The sequence below is a fragment of the Saccostrea cucullata genome, unplaced genomic scaffold (genome assembly GCF_032062105.1).
Source record: "Saccostrea cucullata isolate Sc308-1 unplaced genomic scaffold, CSIRO_AGI_Scuc_v1 ctg141, whole genome shotgun sequence".
NCBI lineage: Eukaryota > Metazoa > Mollusca > Bivalvia > Ostreida > Ostreidae > Saccostrea > Saccostrea cuccullata.
In genome coordinates this window covers 239,588-263,178 of record NW_026940735.1, presented here as the reverse complement: position 1 = coordinate 263,178, position 23,591 = coordinate 239,588, and the positions used below count along the sequence as shown (strand labels likewise).

General features: G+C 33.9%; 1 protein-coding gene across 3 annotated transcripts; it reads right to left on the bottom strand.

The window, feature by feature from the left end:
• Positions 1-3,557: 3,557 nt before the first annotated feature.
• Positions 3,558-21,536, bottom strand: LOC134256076 (uncharacterized). 3 transcript variants are annotated; one of them, XM_062738672.1, is made up of 3 exons: positions 21,166-21,536; positions 6,657-6,727; positions 3,558-6,236 (listed from the first exon to the last, which is right to left on the bottom strand). In XM_062738672.1, the coding sequence occupies exons 1-3, from the start codon at positions 21,218-21,220 to the stop codon at positions 4,026-4,028; spliced, it is 2,337 nt and encodes a 778-aa protein (XP_062594656.1). In that variant the 5' UTR covers positions 21,221-21,536; the 3' UTR covers positions 3,558-4,025. The 3 variants fall into 3 exon arrangements, with proteins under 3 accessions (XP_062594656.1, XP_062594658.1, XP_062594657.1); XM_062738674.1 differs by lacking the exon at positions 21,166-21,536 and adding an exon at positions 16,717-16,799; XM_062738673.1 differs by lacking the exon at positions 21,166-21,536 and adding an exon at positions 12,143-12,376.
• Between the last annotated feature and the right edge of the window lie 2,055 nt (positions 21,537-23,591).

The following is a 23,591-nucleotide window of genomic DNA, read 5'->3' as shown; positions in this document are numbered from 1 at the left end:
ATATGAAATCTTCTTTACATAGGGTAGATTAAAGTTTGTTCTAATAATGACCACCGGGGGTAGGATGGGACCACTATGATTGATAAAAATTTTACACAGGAATACATAGGAACAAATCTTTCAGATCTTCTATTCAAGAACAAAACCATGATTGCAGAAGCATCCTTAGGTAATGTAAATTCAAATTTGCTAAAATCATGGCCCTATCCCCAACCCCTGTTGTAGATAGGAATATAAAAGATAGATCAATAAAAAATTCTTAAGAACTTGAAAGCAATCATTAGTCAAATCAATTCAGAAGGATCCCCAGTATTTTAAATACTGAATCCGTTTTTTCCTAGCCAAAGTACTCAACTACCCAGGTAGGCTTTATGGCCCATGGGCCTCTTGTGTAAGGGATTAGAGTAATTTCCTGTAAGTTCATTTTTAGCTCACCTCATCACATGGATGAGCTTATGCTTATACCCATGGCACTTGCGTCGGCGTCCCATTCATAGCTGCAGAACTGTAGCGTTTTGGTTTTTTCCCCTATATTAGTCTTTGGCCATAACGCTACAGATCCCGTAAGGCAACAATGTGCAATTTACGACGCAAGATTTTTTTGCGCACTGTTAGGGAGAATTTCTCCACTTTCAAACTTTGGTAAATCATTTACTTTCACCTCCTAATTCCAGACACGTTCTTTAACAAATTGTATATATTTTATCCACTCCTCAGCTCTACATAGTCGTCTCTACAGGCGATAAACTGGCCTGATTTGAATTGTCTGAAGGACTGCAGAAAATTCTAATTCAAGCGAGTTTATCGCTTGTAGAGACGACTATAAAGGGTTAGGAGGTGTATAAAATGTACAGATTTATTTAAGAATGTGTCTAGAATTTTGGAGCGAAAGGAAGATGATTTACCAATGTTGGAAAGTGCTTGGTTCAAGAGACAGATGAACGCAATGAGAGTTAGTGTAGCGAGTATGCGAGCAGATCTAACATCTAATTCTAATTATGAGATTGTTCTGTATTTATGTGTGGTTATGATTTAACTTGCATGGATGATGCATCTTGGGATGGACACTACTAGACTTGCTTCGGATGCTGGATCTGACCTACATTTTAACAGATGAGTGACCAGATTAAAGTTTTTGGAACAGGTCAATCCCCAATTAACTAAGACCTACTTAACCATAACTTACATAAATATTGTTGTCAGGATACATATTAACTATAACGAAAATATGATGTCAGATTTGCACTACTTAAGAGTTTAAAAAAGGAATGAAATATCCCAAAATATACTTTTTTCCAACCTAAGTGTCAGATTTTCTGGTCCAGTAGTTCTTGAGAAGATTTTTTTTAATGACCCCATCCCATTTTTGCCTTTTCTTGATTATCTCCCCTTGTGAGGAGACTTGGCCCTTCATTTTAACAATTTAAACTTCCCTTTACTAAAGGATGCTTTGTATAAAGTTTGGTTAAAATTTGCCCAGAGGTTCTTGAGAAGAAGTCGAAAATGTGAAAAGTTTACAGACGGACGGAAAGATGACGGACAAAATGTGATCAGAAAAGCTCACTTGAACCTTCGGCTCAGGTGAGCTAAATATTAAAGGTTTACATTGAAATCATCTGGAAAAATCTTTAAAAATCTTCTTTTCATAAACTATCTAGCTGAAAAAGCTGAAACTTGTGTGGAAGGATCCTTGGGTAGTGTAGATTCTGAATTCATCAAATCATGACCCCTGGGACTAATGTGGGGTCACAATGGAGTATCAGAGTTTTACATTAAAAATATATATATATGACAAAAATATTCTTGTAAAGAACCACTGGATCTGAAAAAAATTTCTTGAGGTAGTGTTTTATCTAAATAGTTGAAATCTTGACTCCTGGATGTAGGTTGAGTCACAAACACAAGGGAGAAAATTTGATAAAGAACAGCAGGGCCAAAGTTATGCAGGTGAACATTTTGACCCATGGGCCTCTTGTTATATCAGGATCAGCTATATCTTTTGAAAAGTGGGAGAGTATATAGTAATTGGTATGTCTGTCCGTCCATCCATCTGTCTGTTACACTTTGAGGTACCCATCTCTTATCCGCAACTCCTCTTCACTGAGTGAAATTTAATGAAACTTTCACAGAATCTTTATTACATATTGCCATTATGCACCTTTACTTTTTGAAAACGCACATTTCGGGTTTCCCGGCCACAGCAAAAATGGACTTTGCCTTTATAATCCATATGGGAGGCGGGGGGTATCATTTAGTGAGCTCATTGCTCACAGTGCCTCTAGTTGCAAATACAGATCATGGCAGTATAAAATACTACAGAGAACATCTACTACTAGTATATGCTTGTGCCCCCCCCCCCCTTTCAAAAACACATAGTGACCACAATTTTTCATGTTTCATTATGAAGTTACACACGGCGGTACATTCATGTCCTGTGGTCATATTTCTAGTTATACCCCCTGTTTGAAAAGTGGGAGGGTATAATGTAATCGGTATGTCCGTCTGTCTGTCTGTTACGCTTTGGGGTACCCATCTCTTTTCCGCAACTCCTCTTATACCACTGAGTGAAATTTAATGAAACCTTCACAGAATCTTTATATATTACATATTGTCATTGAGCAACTCCTATTTTACTTTTTGATCTGACAAATATTTTGGGTTTCCTGGCCACAGCAAAACATGGACCTTGCCATTATAACTATATGGGAGGCGGGGGGTATCATTTAGTGAGCTCAATGCTCACAGTACCTCTTGTTTTATCATTGAGATGCTGTACCCCTTACTTTTCAATATTCACAATGGGACTCCCATCAGATATGAATATCTGTAGACCAATTACATTGTATTTGTATTTTCAATTCTCATATGTATTAAATCAAATATGAAATCTCAATTCAAAATTTTGAAATCAAAGGCAATGATATCCCTAAATTAAGAATATTTCTTACAGGTAACATCCTGATTATTGGATAAATATAAGTTTCAAATAGCAAACCCAAATTTTTTATCAAACCACTTTTTTTTTTAATTCTGCATATAGACTACTGTAACTCTTCATGCTTTCTTTAGACTTTACAGATTCCAGGATCATAAACTGAGAACAGACTAAGGTCAAAATATCAAACTGGTATAACTTTAAAGATCAATAAAACAAGATAATTTGAAAAAGTAACAATAGTTTAAAGTTCAGATATTAAAATTTAATATTTCAATTTAAGACTGCGGTCAATTCTCAGTTTATGAGTTTGGGACACTTGTTTCTCAAGGAGAAATTTAAAGGTTAACATGAACCTGCCTTCACAAAGGCAAACTTCTAAAAGTTGATTTAATTGTCAAATTTTGAAATCTAAATTATCTCCCTTTTTCCAAGTACATACCGGTACTTAGTATTTTACGAAAAATTATCAAAGTTTAAATAGCATTACCAAATTTTATATTGCATTCATCTTACAATACTCAGTACTTGTGGAATCAGTTCATTACTTTCCTCATGGCACCTTCATCCTTCATGGTATTATACAAAGACAAATTTTTAGTTTCAATGTTTTTTATTTGATATGTACATAATTTAGCACTGCATGTTAAATTATGGTATGAATAAATTAAGACTTTCTTACAAAATTTACAAATGTACAAACAGTCAAAAAACAGAATTTTCTGTTCAAGTTTTGGCAAGACTGAAACAAGTGTGGGAACATTTTCTACTTTGCTAGATTGCTACAGTTGGAGTACATCTTATTGCACTGTTACAATACTGAACCTACTGGAACACATCTGAGAGCTCATAAAATCTCAAGGAAAAAACATAAACAAAGGTCAATCAACAAAAAAAGTCATTCTGACAAAACAAAAACACTTTGATTTCACTCAATATCTGACAGCAAAACACAATCTAAACAGTAACAACACATTTCTTTCTTACAAGTCACACACTGGAAGAGTATATTTACAAAAAATAAAAAAGTTTTTGGCAATGTCTTTGAACTTTGAACACAACACGGTATCTTTAACACAATGTCTCTGCTTTAGAGGTTGGCAAGCGTCTGGATCCTTGGAAGCCCGGTACCGTCACGCTTACGGAAACTCTCGCTGAACCTGCGGAACTTCTTCATCACTGCCTTTTTGTCCATGAGCTGAACCTCGTGCATCTTCTGCTCCCTGCCCATGAAGAGTTTCCTCCGAGAGAGAGGGTCACTGCGAACAGAGGAGGGATAGGCGTGGCTTGGAGTGGAGGTTGTGGGAATCTTCTCTGTGCTCTTCCCCTTGCTTTTCTTGAACTTGAACAGCTTCCTCAGTGGCTGGGTGTTGAGGGGTTTCTTGAAGACAAAATCGTCATCGGCAGGTTTGCTGGTAACGACTGGTGAAGATGCGACAGAGGATGGAGGAGCACTAGGTTTGCCGATGGATGATTCGGACTTGTTGTCACTGGTAGTGGACTGGCTGGTACGTGATGCTGCTGACGCTAGGTGACTCTCGGCAGGAGAGTTGTAGGAGTTGTATGGGGCTGCTATACCACTACTGCAGGCACTGACAGGACTGTCGGTCAAGATGGAGTCGATGAGAGCTTCCGTGTTGTTTGGTGCAGCAGCATCAGTGTTGTTGGAGTTCTCTGGTGGACTGGAGGTGCAGCCACTGGAACTGGATTTGCCGGGGACCTCGATGCGCTCCTGGAGAGGGGAGGAATCATCAGCACTATGGTTGTCCTCTTCAGCGTCAGATGTGGGAACACTATGAAAGTCACTAGGTGTGCAGACACTGAGAATGTCAGGCATGGATGAGCGACGAGCTTCCAAGGATGAGCTAGCACTGGATTTGCTCCCCAGGAGGTAGACACGGGTGCTGGTGCGAGGTAAGGTGCTGGCCTTGTAGTGGATGTCCTCATCCTCGTACAAAGAATCAGCTCCAAGGAATGCCTCACGAATGTCACTTGCTTGTTCGATCACAGATAAGGAATTCCCAAGTTGTGAATCTGGCTCTGGCAACACATGCTGGATGCGGTTAGAGTCTCTGTCACGCTTGGTTGATTTCCTGGATGCTGAACTGCTGGCACTACTGCTACGGCTGGATCTGGTGGAGGGTGCAGTCACTTTGTGTCCAATATTCCTGAGGTAGGAATCCTCCAGGTTAACTTCCTCTGAGGTGTCATGGATAGACCAGGTGTAAACACTGACGAAGTCCTCATGGCTGGAACACCGACTGCTGCCCTTGGAGGAAGGAAGCTCTTCAATCATGGTAGATGAAGCCTGTGGGTTGGAAGTGGAAGACTTGTGCCTGCTGCTACCACTGCTGCGAGAAGATAGTGGAGACAGGTCCTCAATCATGGTGGATGATGCCTGTGGATTTGTGGTACTCTTACGGCTGGATGACGATGAAGTAGATCTGTTGCTTGCACAGGATCGGCGAGATCTGCTGATGCGATGACGAGATCTAGAAGACACTGATGAGCTGTCTGTTCCAGAGGACTGGGAACTAGCACGAGAATAGGCAATCACCCTAGAGTCATTCACAGTAGAAACACCAAGAGGAGCAGCACGGAATGCCTGCAAGTCTTTGGCTTCACATCCTTCCACCTCCCGAGTGAATAGTTCCTCAGATGCATCATCACTGTTGTCACTTCCTTTGGAGGACTCGTTGCCATTGGACAGTGGTGGTGACATGTTGTTGATCTTCCGCTGACGATCAATGGTGAAGTCGGAGTAGTACTTGGTGCGAGATGCAAGTTCCTCCTCAAAGTCTATACAAGGCACACACTGGTTGTCCACATCGGAGGAGGTCTCCGTTGATCTGGGGTAGCCGTCAGATGAGGTGGTCATCCTGCTGGATCCATTGCTGATGTCGGATGATGAAAGAGGCTCGGTGATGTTCGGCACAAGCATGCTGGCGAAGCTGACCAACGTGTTCTCTGGTTGACGGAAAGCGGGTGACTTGTAGTTGGAGTTGTTGTCCACGATGAGAGTCATCTGGGAGTCCTCGTACAAACTGTCACTGCTGCTGGAACACACGGAGCCCTGCAGGATCTGCTGAAGTAGGTACTCTTCATCCTCCTCCTGCGGCAGCACGCGGCGGAGGTTGGATGAGGTGGTGTTGTGGAGGAAGGAAGGAGACACTACACTGGAGTTGTGCTGGACCGGGAAGTCGGACTCCTGGACACCACAGGTCTCCACCAGGTTGAGGAACTTGGACTTGATTTCAGCAATCTCGCTCTGTAGGGCCCGCTCCTGCTTCTTGATGCTCATCTACAAATTATTAATGACATGTTAGACTTTTTATACACAACAAAGATGACCACAAACAATTTTTTTTAAATTAATATAGAAATAATTATTGATTATTTTCTTAAATTCAATTTAATTTTTTTTATTTGTTGTTTTACTGACAATATTCTAATTAAATGATTTTCTTTTTTCTCATATTTTTTTTAATCAAAAGTTTGATCAAGAGAAAGTAATATTCAGTTGTAAATACTAGTACATTTGTATTCTAAACGTGTTCTAAAATTTTGAATTATGTCCCTGCATTTAGCCCACTTTTAAAAATAATATCAATTCATTTCTATGAACTTAATGAAGTGATGATTTTCAAGATTTTATCATTTTATGTTTCATATACCGATTCTTAAATCAAAATTAAAAAAATTTGTCCACAAATAATCTTACCATATCTGCTTGTAACATCAGGTACATCTCGTCTGGGGCTACATCGGACTCCATACCGGACTCTATCCAATCTGAAAGGAACAAGAACAATTATAAGTCATTATGAAGAATAAAAAAAAATCAAATCTTCAAAGGGAGACAACTGAAATAAAAATAATGAATTAAGTCTTCTACTGCATCTATAAATATAAATTCTGAAATAGAAGCATTTTGTGATTGATAAAATAAATAATATTGATATGAAATAAAATAAAACATTGTACATACAATTAAACTCAGGTTTCTTGTCAATCATGTTTAGCATTCTTTAACAGTTTATCTCCAAGTATCGCAATAAGAGACATTTGACGTTCAGTCTCTTAAATAACAATGGTCACATGTTTAACACATTTATAACTTTAAGGAAAAAAAGTTCCCAAACTTTCCCAGACACATGAAACAATCCACACACCAGTTTCTGAGTGGATTAATCACCACCTGTTTCTAAATTAAAATAAACTTTTACCCATTTCTTTCTCTGCAATAGACCACCTGCCTGTGCCAAGCTCAGAGATGTACAACTTCAAAGCTAGCTAAGTTTGTCTAAGTAATTTCCCTAACTATTGGAAGTGTGAGAAAAAACATCCTTCTTTTTGCAAGACCCCAAAGTTTCCAGCTGACCAAAAAAAGCTTTTTTCCTTCAAAACTAAGCTGCCCCTAAGGGACAATTTCCAAATTCACACTCTGTTAAAAACATGCAATAGTTGATTGGATTTGCAATCCTTGTCTCCAGGGCATCTTCCAGAGCTTAACATGTTAAGAGAGGTAGTAAAATTGTAATTGTGAAAAGTGACAGAATAATTAAGGTGTTCTACAACCTTGACATCTTCAAGGTTGTATCTCACTTCAGTGGTGTTAAATAAAAATGTCCTGACACACCTGGACAATGCTAGGTCTCTGATTGACATCACACATGAGTGAAATAAACATTTTAGAATCTTTTCACCTAAGTAAACAAGGACTGTCAATAATTTGTTCAGCAGATGGGTTCTTTGTTTAGGGCCTTATTTCCTTCGTATTAAAGTTATAAAAGGGTTTACATCACCTATCCCCTAAAACCTTTTCTTTGACTTAGATTTTAAATACAATTTTCACCACCACTTACTTTCTGTCAAAATGAAGCAGATGGTCATTTGAGGGTATTTTCAGTAAGAATTAAAATATAATTTTAAAAGATTGGGCCTTGGGTTAAATTTATCTCTAACTTTACCAAGTTTCTTTCATTTACAAAAATGGACCTGGAAAACATACTAATTCATTAAACATGGGTTTAAAAAAAGGATTTTAACTTCTTTAAAGACCAAAACAATACGAATATTACAAAATCATATATTACCTGTTTAAAACTTGAATCTTTAGTAACATAGAAAATTAAATTTTAAAAAATTCCTCAAACCATAACTACCCCCTACTGTGATAGTTCTCTGCCTGGTTAGGGGGAGGGGGTTTGAGTTTACTTAACAATTTGAACACTCATTAACCTTAAGAAAACTAATTTCAACATCAAAGCCCAACTAGCACTAATTAAGGTGGGAACAAAGTGAAAATGACAATCTTAATTGGATCTGTTAAAACAAGTGATTCTTTTAAATGTAAAGTATAAGACCTAACATGAATACATATGACCTTGATGACATTTTAGTGTAAAATTCTATGCAGCTTTTGACTAAGTTTAAATAATATGAAATACCTCGATAAATTCTTTATATTTAATATTAAATGACATTTGAATAAGTATTTTAAAAAACACAAATCTACATATCCTATAAAAACAATTAAATAGCTAAGATATAATATAGAATTGTAATCAATGTTATCATTTTGTAATAATTGTTCATGCCCCCTGTGGGCCCTTGATTGGTGAATAAACATATATATATATAATTTGAAAATTGACAAAATGTTACAGAATTTGAAAACAAACCTCTCATCTTGGTTTTCAGTTGTAAAGTAATGAAATTTTAGAACAGATTTCACTCATCACACAATAAAATTATTCAGTGAACCTTTAGGCCTTACAATTTTATTACTATTTAACAATATGTCAGTGTATTGAAAATTGCTGAAAAAACTGTGAAGTGTGCCTTCACATGTTTTGAAGCTTAAAGCAATGTTTTCACACCAAAAACTTGATAATTTTCTTCCATCTAAAATCACATGTTAGAAATATTTAAATACCAGAAAAGTTATTTTGGCATATTGATGATCACAAAGCTTTCATATTAAAATATCATCTCAAAAGTATGAAAATAAAACAGATTTAAATTATTACATAACATAAAAATATTCTAAACCTTACACTTAATTCTCCATAATACTTCAACCTTCATTTTACCAATTCTACCAAAGGCCATCCTTCACAAAAAACTAGAACACACACTTAGAAAATCAAAATACAATTGGCAAATTCCCACTAGTACTAATAGCAATCCACCTGCCAAAAATTATTAATTAATCAATTAACACTTATGAGATTTTTCTCACCAATGCCATGATCCTGGTCTCCAGAAGCTGAACTGTATTCAAAAACTGTCAAATTCTCTTCTCCTCAACTCAAAAGATGTCACAAAATGTCAATAAAAATCAAAATCTAGTCTGCTAACAACCAGTAGCTCTAAAGGCCTGGGAAGGGAATGAACTCAGGGCTAACAGAAGCAAACAAGTCTGAACTAGAACAATAGAAGGTGTGAAAACAGAAAACCCTCCCAATTAACATAGAATACACATGGAATATACAGAGACCTCTTTGATGTTGGTCATGGGCCACTGAACAAGGGGAACTACTCTGCTTGTTAAAACTCAAAGAGGTCAGATTAACTCGTAAATCCTTGATTTTTTTTAAAACAAATTTATTGAGATTTTTATTTTATTATTTTTTTTTTGTAGGAAAAAGATTAGATTTATGGTTTCATCAATCTATTAATTTTTTTCAGAAAAAGGGAAATTTGATTTCTTTATTTATTTATTTTTTAGATCTAACTAATCTATAATGTGCTATTGAACACTTTTTAACATTTTTTTTTTTTTTACAATTCTAATTAATTAAATGACATTTTTGACTTTCAGATAATGGTTTACCTTGTGGACAAATATCCATGTTAGGAACCCTCATCATCAAACACTTGACCTCCAAATACTGACCTAAGTCTGAGACTGACCAACACAGGGGGAACAGGCATAGTTTTGTATCAGGATGTATTATCATAAAGATAAACATGAAGTTTATTTAATAATTGAATTACTATGGATAAGCAAACAAAAATAAATAGAATGGTGATAGATCCTGATAAGATAGTGTTCACAGACCAGGTGTTACTGGGATATTTGTTTGATTATTGGAGTTTTACATCCTGTGTCTTCATTTTAATTATTCTGTCAACAGCACCATTCATCAAGACTTGAGTATTAATCTTAATGTTTAAAAAAAACAAACCAATAATTTTTTTTATTAACTTTTTTTGCCAATTTAACTTAATAAAAATTCTTTAAAATTGTACTGCAAACAGAGAAAAAACTATTTATTTCTAAATATTTATAAATATTAAATAAAATTTCAAATTAATTCATTGCAGACCATTTTCTAATTAATCTAGGCAAGTTTATTTCCCTATTTTATTTTATTACAGACACAGCTGCTTTTTATACAGTTATTTCAAAGGATTGGGAAATCTTACAAGTATCAGCTACTTTCATTTAGGAAGCCTGTACAGCTAATCACAGGTGGTGCTGACATAATTAGTGAAGGTAATAATTAATACTGATATGCAGAAAATTGCAAGATTGTGCTAGGATTGGTTTCTTAGGTGTCAGAAATGAAATTCTAGATGAAACTCATATGCATGTAATTCCCATGTCTAATCTTATCCATATGTTAGGGCCCTGATAAACACTGAGGTGATAAGAATGTAATTAAAACAGTGTTAATTAATTTTAAACCTTAATCAAAGAAATATACCATAAATATTCCTATAATTATCAACATTTTTCTCAAATAATATTTCATTGGAAAAAAAAAAAGAAAAATTATTCATTAATTTTTTAAAATGAAATATTTATCAGAAATATGGATTATTTCTCCTTAATCATTTAACTTTGGAGATCTGGGTATCATAAAAATGTTCAAGTGTACTTGACTGAACACCAAAGAGTTGGGATATCCCCCTTAAGCTGTAAAAGCACTTAAGGTTCCCTCTGCCATGAGCTTGTGCTGATAAAATTGTATTATTGTTTCATCAGATTAGAAGAATGTCAACACTTCTACAGACACTGGTAAACAACCTTATAAAAGTGTTTCAACACCAATAAAATTCTAAAAGATTACAAGTTAACACATGATTGTGTAAGGAAGATTTCCATGTTTAAGTTATCTCCCCTTTATTTACAAACAGTTGAAGGATGGTTTTTCAACAATAAGAATAATCCTATCTAAACAAAATACGACTAGAAAATGTTGACATAAAACATTGATATTTGTCCTTAGCTCTTGCTTATCCATTAACCTCCATTAGAAAAATATTTACCTAAAAAAAATAAACATACCTCTCCATTTTATACAATATTCAAAATATCTCTGCACATTTTCATAGGCACCCATTTTCAAGAACAAAATTTTTACGCTCCCCTCTTTCCCGCTCCAGGTTAAAATGTTTCTAAATCACTTCTATCAAAGGAGCACAGTATGATACATATCAGTATAATGTGGTCAATAGGCCGTCTCCCCAGGGCCCCCCAAGAAACCCCTCCCCACTACAGATTGACATAAATTAGGGAGCTGTGACATAGAAAGGTACCCACAGGGCGGAACTAAAGGTACCCCACAGAGAGTATACCCTCCTCATAACACCATCTACCTGACAGGTAAAAGGTGTATATTTTACCTATGATTATCCTACAGGATTTCTAAATAATCCCTATTCATCCTAAATTTGTTGAAAAAACACAGCATACAAAATCTTATCACCATTAAGAACTTTTACAACTTTCATTTTCCCTTGTTATACAGGTATGTATAAAATGATGTAAAATGTAATTTTGTGAAAAAGAAAATAAATATGTTTTGGGGGAAAAAAATCATATATTAAAGTTTTTGAACTGTTAACAGAAAACATTTAGGTATACAAGTCCTATATATCTGTAGGGGGTTGACTTTAAACAGTTATCTGTAGTTATCAGCACTTACACGTCTGTGGTCACAGTATGTATACCTGTAAGTAATTCTATAACAAGTCCATAAACCTGTCATCAAAGATTATCACTGGATTAAGGCCCTGTTCTACCTGCTTCACTTCAGGTTTCTTAATAATTGCTTTAAATTAAGCCCTTTTTTATCAAATTTTCATGTTTGACAAAAAAAAAAAATAATTTAAATTCTCATAGTATATGATAAAAGCTTCACAATTACATATCATTATAAAAACTACATTGCATTGCAATGAATGTAAACTCACCCAGTTCCTGCATGTTGATGTTTGGCTACACACATTACTACAAAGTTATGCTGACCCAATAGTTTGTCTATTACAGGTAATTGAGACCCATCAATGTTTGTGATCAAAATTCCTACAGTGCTCCAATAATGTCAAACTTTTCACAAGATATCAAGCTTATATTGAATTATTGGAGATGAGACACGGCTAGCTCTTGCAAGACAGTTAACAAAGCACCAATAAAACTGATGAAGCCAAGATGCCTTCAAAAGAAAAATGCTCAAGTCCAGTAGAGATCCTAACATTAAAACCTGTCCAAAGCACTCATATTTGATATATTTCACATCCAATTCTTAACACAGTCATAAAATCTGTTCCACTCCAATTAATTCCTCTCTTTTTATCACAGCAAGATCAAAACACCACTTTCTCAGTTAAGGTTTCACTTATGTCCATTAAATCAGCCTTGTGTTAAATGGAAAACAGTTTCCTTTTTCCAAGGTTAATCAGCGTTTATACTTGACCAGTGTGCTCCTCGGATACACACCACCACAACAAAAGCAAGATGCAAACTAAATAATGCACTTCTAATAAGAGTGACCAAGAGTTAAGGACGTGGGGCCCAGAGGGAACTATGTAACCAGATAAAGCCCAGTCTCTATAGAGAAATCTCTCACAAATCCCCTAGTACACAACCACTTGTATCTGTGGGACATCATTATATCAATGCTTTATTGAGGGCTGGTATCTAGAAAACTAGTTTGACATTGATAGAACTTGTTTTATTATTGGAAAACTTAAAAAGTGTGGAAAAAATTTGACAACTTAATTCCAAAACTTTTTTTGGCATGCAGTAAAAAGCAATTTAAGGAATGGCAATATTTTTTAGCCCCCTAAATATCCTTTTTTAAAAATAAAATAAAAATAAATAAAATTGCTAGTGTATTTCTAATGAATGCAGACCCTTTGTGAACCCCTTTAATTGCCAATTTCCAGCCAGTTAACATGGCTGCTCTCCTTGTAGCCAGTGGTCATTATAACTGTTACACCAATATTAATGATTTAATGCTGTTTTGTTTATGTATTCACAAGAAAATATAAATATCTCATCATCTTTCAGTCATTGTGTCAATCTCAGATTAAAGCCAGATGGGGAAGAAATTTGATAACATTCAGTTTGTACTATCTATTCTGAAGCACCCTCTTTGTCTCATAAATATTTCTTCATTGCTAAATATAACTTTTAATGAGCAATGGGGAAAAATTGATACATAAAAAAAGAAAAGTACCCTTTAATATAACTGACATATATTCCATCTTTCTAGTACATGGTTTTAACAATTTTGATGAGTCTTGACCATTTAATGAACATGCATTTTAAGCCAATTACCCGCACATTTTACAAGAAAGTGAAGAATCCTGGGGCACCTATTAAAAAAGGTATTACAAGGCCATGTCAAAAAAAAGGTGCAAAATTGATTTATCTGTTAAATAAATGAAATATATGTCACATCTAAACTCAGGACAATGATGAATGAAAGGCCATTAAAATGGACCCAGACCAGTTTATGGTTTGAATCATATGGGGTTACCTTGACAAGTCAGTAGTGTAGTATATATGAAGTAGGATATTGAGATGTAATTATACATCCTTTGATGTCTATACTTAGATAAGTACCCAGTTGTAGTGAAACGTTTTTGTTTCCTTGTTTTTAGGAAGTGAGTACTTGTATTGTGTTACACATGAAGTATAGCCAATAAGAGAAAAGAACATCTGTTTTCATCATATAGAGAGAAATAATTCAATGTTTGTGGCATAGTCATTTGAATATTTTGTTAGCAAAATACCTTATTAACTTTTTAGAAAATTATGATTTTCATAATTCACTTTTTAAATTGAAATAACAAATTTAAACCACATAAAGTAATAAATCCAAAATCTAAAATTCCAATTTTTTTTTAACAATTGTAAATTTACAATGAAATCTTGTCAGCTAGTCTAGCATATCAATTTTAAATTTTGACACCTAATAAATAACCTTAAAAAAAAGAGAAATTATTAAATATGAATGAAAACTAGTTAATCCCCAAGCATTCAAACAAGGGCCCCAAATCCCCTTTGAATATTCTATTACTGAATATTGATCTGATATCAACAGTATAACAGGTGGTGAATTGCAAATGCACCCAAAAATTGTCATGTGTGTCCAAACTCTAACCAATGATGATTTAGGTGATGGGTTCTAGTTTAAGATCTAAGGAAATGTTCATAAATAATGTTATGCCTGCATGCTATTATTCATTTAACGTAGATCATCCATGTGTTGTCCAAACTATGAAAGTGCTTTAAGATCACCATCTTCTGAAAATTGCAGGAAACATTCTGACAAAGGTTAATCATGTTACAGAGATGTCATCAGTCTTATTTTCTGAGGATAATTGGTTTCTGATTCTTTTAAAATTATCTGCCACAAAAGATTCTAAAATTGAAAGATTTGACTTTAAAGACTTAACTCTCTTTGGGAAATGAGTCTATAAACATTTCACCCAATTTAACATTAGATCACATAAGATTGTTTATCCATTATCAAAATTCTAATTTACCAATACAAAAAGTAATGGCCCAGAAGGGAGGAAAACAAAATATAAGGAGCAAATAAATGACCCATGTGATCCCCCTTGTAAAGCCAAAATCATTAGGGGGTATTTGGGGAATAAACAGAATACCCCAATAACATAATGCAACCAATAACAATCCAGTGGACCTTTAAAAGCATGAAATGGACATTTTTCAGGTGAGAGGCCATTAGCTGTCAGATATAAAGGATACAGGCATGATTTCTTATCTAGGAATATTTTGATATCAGCGGGTGGTGGAGCCAGGAATAATATTGGTAGGCACCGCGCTTGGCTGCCCTGCTCTCTTGGGATAGAATTAATCAAATCAGACCCCCTCTCTATTATTAGATCGTTATTGACCTCATCCTAATGACACCCAATCATCAGCAGATTGATGAAACCTTTACTCTACATATAAACTTTGTCAAGATGTAATGGATTCTAAATTTTACAAATCATATGAAAACTAAAATGTATTCATCACAAGTTATTTCCCCTTTTTTAGACTACAAGGTAAACTAATTTTTTCCCTCAACATCCTGCTCCAAGTTTGAAAACAGGTGATAATCCTATTTAAATTACTCATTTGAAATCTAAGGAAACAAATTCTCAAAGTGTCCGTTTCCTGGCTCCTTGCATAATTCTTTCCACACCTTACCATGTTTTCAATGAAAACCATAGCTAGCTCCTGGGGCTTGTTTTTTCTTCTTGGCATTCACAGAACGGCCCCTAATTCACACTTCCTGTTGTTCTCGCACGCGTGCAACAAAGAAAATGCAAAGCTTCGAAATCTCAATATTTATGTTGTCCACACATTTCATTTAAAAATATGTTAACTAGCAAATAAGACCCCAGTTAGTTTGCTAAGGTGGAAAAAAGAGGAAACCCTTTGGATAAGGTTTCTTATTGCACCCTATGTGGTAATTCAAGTTCCAACTGAGATTATTTGTAAAGCAGAAAGAAAAAACAGAAATTGTTAAGATTTTAAATTAAGAAAATTGCTACACAGCTAATTTGCAACCATCTTAATCAATTATCTCTATAGGTGTCCCTCTTTATTCATGTGTGGGTTTGAGAATTTATTTGTTACCTGGACCACCAGAATAAACATTGTGAAAAGTCCAACATAGTGTTGTAGGTATAAATTTGTTGCTAATGGTTGTTTTTCATAGTTTGCTGCAATCAATTCCATTGATTTCTTTTTTTAACACCTTTAAAAAATTATATCACTTGGGAGCCTTGTTTTTATCATTATAAGTGTCAAAAGTTTACACTATTTTATTAACAGGAGGAAACATGATATTTGATCTCAAAACAATTTTTCTCAAATCAATCTCAAATAAATTCTTCACTTTCTTACTTAAAAAGTATAACATATAATTTTTTAAATTAGATAAGACTTGATCCTTACCCCGAGAGTCCACTTTGAAGAAAATTGATTCGTCCATTTTGACAAAGGTATTCATTGGCATCCATTTCAAATGTTCATTCAAAATTTTGCTCTGCATTTTTGAGGAATTTCAATAGCATAATTCTTAATCAATAATAATTAGGAAGATTTCAATCCCTTAAATTATCTAGCACTATGTAAAAAAAAAACAACTTTCAGTCCTTGTCAAAAAAATCAGCCATCATTACTGCTGTGCTACATGTGAAATGGTCAGAAAGTTGGTGTAAAATGAAGCAGGGGAGTAAGACATCAAAGCAGGTTCCCCCAGACCATAAAAATCTTATCTACTCCTCTATCAGCCATTAAAAAGTTAACTACAATGCAAAACCTGCAATTACACAATTCATCATTTAGGCCCTACAGCTAAAAAATATGGTCCGCCAATAGATCATTTATCTTGATAATCAAAATTCTTAAAGCCCTGTAGTTAACATAAATCCCAACACTTTGTGATATCATCTTTGAGACAAAAGGTGGATTTGAACACATATTCTTACACACTCAGATCCAGTTATCTTAACCTTACCTAACAGGAGCTGGGGATTAAGGCCTGTAATTAAAAGATTCTCTTCAAAGACATGTTATCTTCCATATTTTAATCCACTTTCACAGTATCTCCAAGTCATTGAAATATAAAAGAAGGAATACAGTTAATAGATCTGTATTAGGGGAACTAACTCCTGATAACATTAAGCACAGAGAATAAACTAAAGCCTGTTTGAAGAGTTTATCATTCAAGTGTACATATTTGTTTCTTATTTGAATGATTTATTCTCTGTTTTACTTTCTCTAAATACAGGTACTAGGAATATTCTTACAAAGTCTTCTAGATTTTAACAGGACCTTGCTAAGACCTGCATTATGTAAGGAGTTTAAGAACTGAACCTCTCAATGCTTTGTTAGTACACTGGGGCCTACTGCCATCTGCTCTCTCCAATATCTAATACAATCAGGGGATTCTGATGGAGTAATTTCATTGTTCATTCTGTAGACTGAATTCAAACAAATCAAGCAAAAATCTCATAATTTAAGGTTATGAAGTGGTAATTTTTACATAATTTTCTAGTCTATTGGACCAGCTTTTTGCATCATTACACATTTTGAGAGTTAGTGCTTTTTCAAAATTCCACTTCTTAACTAAATAATGAAGCTATGCTCTTGTGCAGGTCTTTATTCAGATGAAAGTAAACAAAAAATGTGAGATTTAATTATTTTGAAAATGTGCAAAAATCAATAAGTTGACACAAAGAGAAAGAACCCTTGGCCAAACAAAGCATGAAGTTTAAATGATCCATCAATGCGAACATCAGTCGCAATGCTACATGACTAATTACCTCAGCTCATGTATCAAAGTCAGGTGTATTTTTGGGGAGGGGGATAAAATAAAATGTAATGGATTGACTTGCAACACAGAAGAAAGAATTCAAAGGAGACAAGCAGGGAACAAGAACCATTACCCTGCATTTATCATAGGAAGAGTGCGAGTGAATGCATTAAGGCCAATAAACATGATAAGTTTCTGATTAATTTCGCTCATTATCATCATTCCATAACGGGGAGGTGGCGATGATAAATTACAGGCTCCCCCCATTCCGTCACATGCCCCCCTTTTGTGCTCCCTCCTTATTGTGTGACTAAACGAATGTCAAGCTTATTGTCCTTATCAAGATAATTACTGAAAGTTATCAGGGGAGCTCTGACACAAGGGGGGCAGGTGAGGCTGACACTGCATCTGCATCAATCTGCCCCTAATTGTTCCCACAAACAGACTGACAAGGAGACATGTGATATCTTCAAGGTAGCATTATATGGTCCCCCCTATATTATTGATTTTTTATATAAACCTTAAATATATATATTATAATTATAAAAACATTTGCCACTGACCCTTGCATCATATTTGAGAGGGTATAAAAAACCCCCACAAATTCTGGTGCATTGTTGAATACTTAAAAGCTGCTTATAACCTTAACTTATCCCATTTAGTAAATTTTAATTAATTGATAAATTCAATTGTCAGTACGCTTGTGCAATTTATTAATTTCAGACTGATGTTTTAATTTCTATATCAGTTGTCTGGGTAGAGCCCAGGGCAATATGCCAGATTTAATGACTTCATTAATAAATTCTGTCATGCTGGTATAGTCTAGTATTGCTTTATCCTTGCTAATATATTGAACTAAATGTAAAATCACCATTCAACTGGGTACCATACATAAATTTTAATAAAAAGCTTCATGTACAAATATACACATGTTATATAAGATAAAGAACTTTAGTTTTAATTGTAAGTAACTATTTTGGCCTAAAAGAAGGAATTGGTCTTCTTTTTTGTTGGATGTACCTCTTTTTCTGAATACGAACAATACTAGATATTTTATTAGCTCTGCTCTGAATAAATAAAATGCTTATTAACCTTATTTTCTGGCCAGAGAAAGGTCCAAGCAAGAATTCCCCTGCTGTCCTTTTTTTGTGTCGGACTGACATGGCATCTTGTGTCAGAATTTTAAGTGAGAGTTTTCGCACCTGAGAACCAGATTATCCAGTTTTTTCTTTAACCGTGACTGTATTGTACCAGGGAGGTTTAGTGTCAGTTATGTGATAGAACTTCACTTTTATAAAGCAGGTTTTCAGATAAGCTCTTAGTCTTTCATTGTAACTTTTTTTTAATTTTGAGGAGTGGTAAATTAATCAAATGAAAGTGTTAAATTTTTGGCGATTTTGTTCTTTTAAGGAGCTTATGAGTTTTGGATTATATTTTCTTCAGATTTATAAAAAATACATTACACAGTGAAGGACAAAGATTTTTTGTTATTTTCAACCTTGTAATTTTACACTCAAAGAAAAAAGTTGTAGTCCCCCCTCACCTATTTTACAAGACGAAATATTAAAGCATACTGGTATTTCATGGCAAAATAAAGTCACATATAATACATGTTAGAGAGGTACTATCTGTAACTATACTCTGGCATGCTAGAAGTTCAAGGCAAGATTTTGACTTGGTACTAAGGTACAATAGGAGGGTAAGGATGTTTACCGAGGCTCTTACTTGTAGGAGTTCTGCAACTCATGACATTTGAATAACATCCTCCCCCCAACAATATTTTAATTTGCAATAGTTTACTTCCATACAGCTTCATGTAAATGCTTTTTAATTTGCAATAGTTCAATAAAATTAGCATTATTTTTTTTAATCAAAAAATTGTGTGAACTTGAACTTTGAACACTGAAATGTGAAAAACATGGAAAAAGAAATTCAGCATTATAATGCTTCGTGTACATTTTTGCAGCCCTCATAATTACAATTAAGCCCAAATAATCCTCTAACAATACAATAGATAATCTCTTAAGCCTCTAAAATAACAAGCAGATCATCTCTTTGTGATTATCTATGATAAGATCTAGACAACATTAAATTTTGTGGAGTAGTCTCCCTTTGATCTGCACTCTCCTGCAGGTCAACTTGTTAAATTTCACATGTTTTGTGTAAAAAACAAGAAAAACATTATGTGATCAAATGAAAACATCTTGAGGTAATAAAATTAAATGAGGAGTGATTATCTTAGACAAATATTTTAAACTGATAATTTATGATCAAAGTTCCTAATAAATTAATAATTTATCATTTAACACATGGATCTAGGTGATATGTTCTTTCCTAATTTTTTTTTTCTTTTCATTATCTTTCAAATGTGTATATCTACAGATGGGACTGAGAACTTTAATGTTCTAACTAGACATAACTAACAGAAAACAACCATCAATACATTCCTAATTCCCAATACATCAACTGGTATAACCAAATCTATTTAAGTGACCATGTTTTAAAGCAAAGATTAATTTATAGCAGTGATTGTTCCATAAACAAGTCAAAGATCTACTCAATGTGCAAACTGTCAATGCCTTAACTGCTATCAAAGCTTCCACAAGCAAATCTGTCACCCATAATAAAAACAGCTATGACAGTTACCTCCCCTTAACACAACACTTAAAATGTTCATATTGTGAAACCTGTCAAAAATATTGATTTAAGCCAAACTCTAAAAACTAAATCAAACTCCTGTAATTCTATCATAAATTTTGCAGGCTGTCCTGTTATGTTTTTGAGCCTATAGGTGTTAGATTAGGCCTGGAACAATGTTATAAGCAGTAACTGATGGATTGTTTAACTGTTTAATAACATGACATTTCTAAAATTGATTGATACCCTTACATTATTTATATTTACAAATGTACATAAACTACTTTCTGTGATCTTCAAATATATTTTTTTCCTTTGCATCGAAGGGTGTAGGGGATGTGAAGGGGGGGGGGGTATTCTATAAAATTAATACATAAATTTTTGCAGTTGCTATCATTATAAGTAACTGTATAATTTTAAAATTTCTATATAAAGAGAAAGAAATATAAGGAGGTTTATCATTAAAACTGTGTTGAAACCCTTACCTTATTTGCTAACACATCATACATGGTTAAATTTATATCACAGAGAATCTCTAAATTACTCAAGCTGCATGACACTACAATGCTAAATTAATTAAGACTTTACTTATTATAGACCCTCCCCCTGCTGCTTAATTAACTATATATATATACTGTTAGGTAAAATCTTCAGGTGTCCTCTAGATGAAACACAGATGGACTGAGGTACAGTTATAAAGGTAACACCATAGAGAGGAATTCTCCAATGGACCCCCCCCCCCCCCTCCACATCAGCCTCATTTTTTCTAGGTCTTTTGATCATGTAGATGTACCTGACTATCATGAGAAGTTTATTATCGATGCTTGAAGCCTTCTTTATTTTGGAAAATGTTCTCTTTTGAAATGCTTGTCAAAAATTGAATACAAATTTCTAATTATTTCTCAAGAGTGAGTTAAACTCTTAATACTAAAGTTTCAAGTTTTATGACACAATTAATTTAAAACCTTTTTTCACTACCTATAAATGTTACATTTATTCAAAATTTAAACTTACGATTTTCATTTGTCTCATTACTATCCATTGTACATTTGCAGCTTGGGACCAACATTGCTCTGAACAGACACTCAGAAATGAATTTGATTCTGTAACATCACAACCAAAGTCACGACTTCACAGGGGTCTGAAGCTTCGTCAGGGATGATTTCATTAAAGTAGCAGATCATTCAATGATTAATTCTTAGATAGATAATTCGCTTTGATTGCTACATGACCAGATTGTCCTTGGTTCCTCTAATTTAATTGGTTACTTATCAGCATCACAGTTCAGTGTTACTTTCACGCCTCCTCCTGACTGTTGCAGAAAATTAGTTCCAAATGGCCTTAGATACCATCAATTTGGCACAGAGAGAGTCCAAAGAGTCAAAATTCACTTCTTTCTAAATGCACATGAGCTCTCTCTGATCATGAAGGGAATAAACACTGTCTAGACTTAACCCGAGTATTAAAAGTGATTAACTGATTAGTATACTGCTTAATTACTATATTTTTCAGTGTTGACAACTCAAGTTCTCTTCACCCTCTACTATCAGATAGGGATTACAATTGAATTTAGGTAGCATTGTTTATGGCAGTCAAGGTCACATGACACTATCACCTGTCTCTTTAGGTGTGTCATGCATGAGTGATTTCAGGGGAGCAATGAAGAAAAATGGAATTTCATGGAAATAAAATCCCTGTATTGACAAAAATCAATAATTCTAGAAATAGAAATTAAGAGTTGAAAATTTTGTCAGCCATTACAGCAGATGTTTAATACAGATAAAGAATAGCCCCCACAGAATATAAAATTTCAAGATGAAATATGAATACTCAGTAATTTTCTAATACAATGGACATCTATCAATCAAATTTGTCTGAAACTCTTTTGTATTTTTATAAATCTTTTACTTTTTTATCCAATTGGCTTTAAATTTTGTTTGTTGTATTGTGGATACAATTCACTAGAATGAGATGTGTGTTTGATAATTTAATTAATTCTGTATTTTTTTTTTTAAAATGTAGAGATCCTGGTCTAATTTCTAAGTTCCAAGAATACACTAAAATAGAGGATGGGGTGGAAGGTTACTTAAAATAACACATTGCATTGAATATTATTCTTCTGAACAATTTTAAATATTTTTCTTGGAAGTTGATTGATATTCATTGCTGATATTCTCAAAAACAAAAATAATTCTGTTTATGTTTTGTAATAATGAAACTTAAAGAGTATTAGTTTTAGAAATGATATTTTGTAACTTCAAATCCCCCCCCCCCCTTTTTGAAAAAAAATATTTGATGTACATGTTTTTCTTGTTTTTGACTTTACTGTAATATCTAAATGTATTTTTTCTTAATTAAAGTATAGAGTATATTTCACTGAATACAATAAATTTATTTTATATGTGTAATTAAACATCATAACACTTGTTTCCTTGTTTAGATCAAGTTACCATGCATAAAAACTTGTGTCAAACATCAATTCTGCCATTCAGTTCAATAAATCTTTCACATTTTTATCAAATTTGTTGACATTCAAATAAAATTTCATTAAATTCTTTCTTCCAGTAGAAACTCATCTGTAGAACAGATTGTTTTATTTCCATTTTATGTTCAAAAAATTGGTGGTGGCTTGATTATCTGCAGTGACATAACTAGAGGACAGAATTTTATGACTACCGAGTTTTAACTCATTTGTTCTGGCCTGACCCTAAGGATGCAAAAATCTGGGATTTTATTTTCAGCCAAATAAAATAAACTTTTTGTCATTTATTGCACAATTAAATTATTTTTATTGTAAGTTTACAACCACTGACATACTTTTCTATTAAATTCCTCAGACAAATTACAGGAGATTTAGACTTCTTGGACATTAAAATTAAGGCGGCTGACTTAGACAGGAAGTTTTAAATGGGTTACTATACTGTCATGAAAAGGAAGCGAATGTTTGATCACAGAAAAGAGCACAATAAATCCAAAATGAAACTCAAACCAGGAATAAAACCAGTGCAATTGTATTCATTCCTCAAACTATTGATTCTATTGAATTATAAAATATTTTATGAGAACTTCCACTGTACTTTTAACTTCTTTTACATTATAAAATCAGCAAGCAAAACAAATGGTAGCTACTTTTGAGAAAATCTCCTTAAATGTTTAGTGAAAATTTAAACTAAAAAAATCAGAAGCTCCAGGTTTTTAACAAATTAAAAAAATTATTTTTAATTATTATTTCTTTAAAAATCTGACAACTGCTTATCAATAATTCTGGTTATCAAAAGCTCAATCTATGTATCCAATTTTAAATACATGTACTGTAAACCAACTTTTATTCGTGTGAGAAAAATTTTCACGAGAGTCTTGTCATCGCGAATATTTCTCGCTGCGAACCAGTCCTTAAAGTCTGTATCTATTAACAACAGATCAAAGCTTGATCGTGAAAA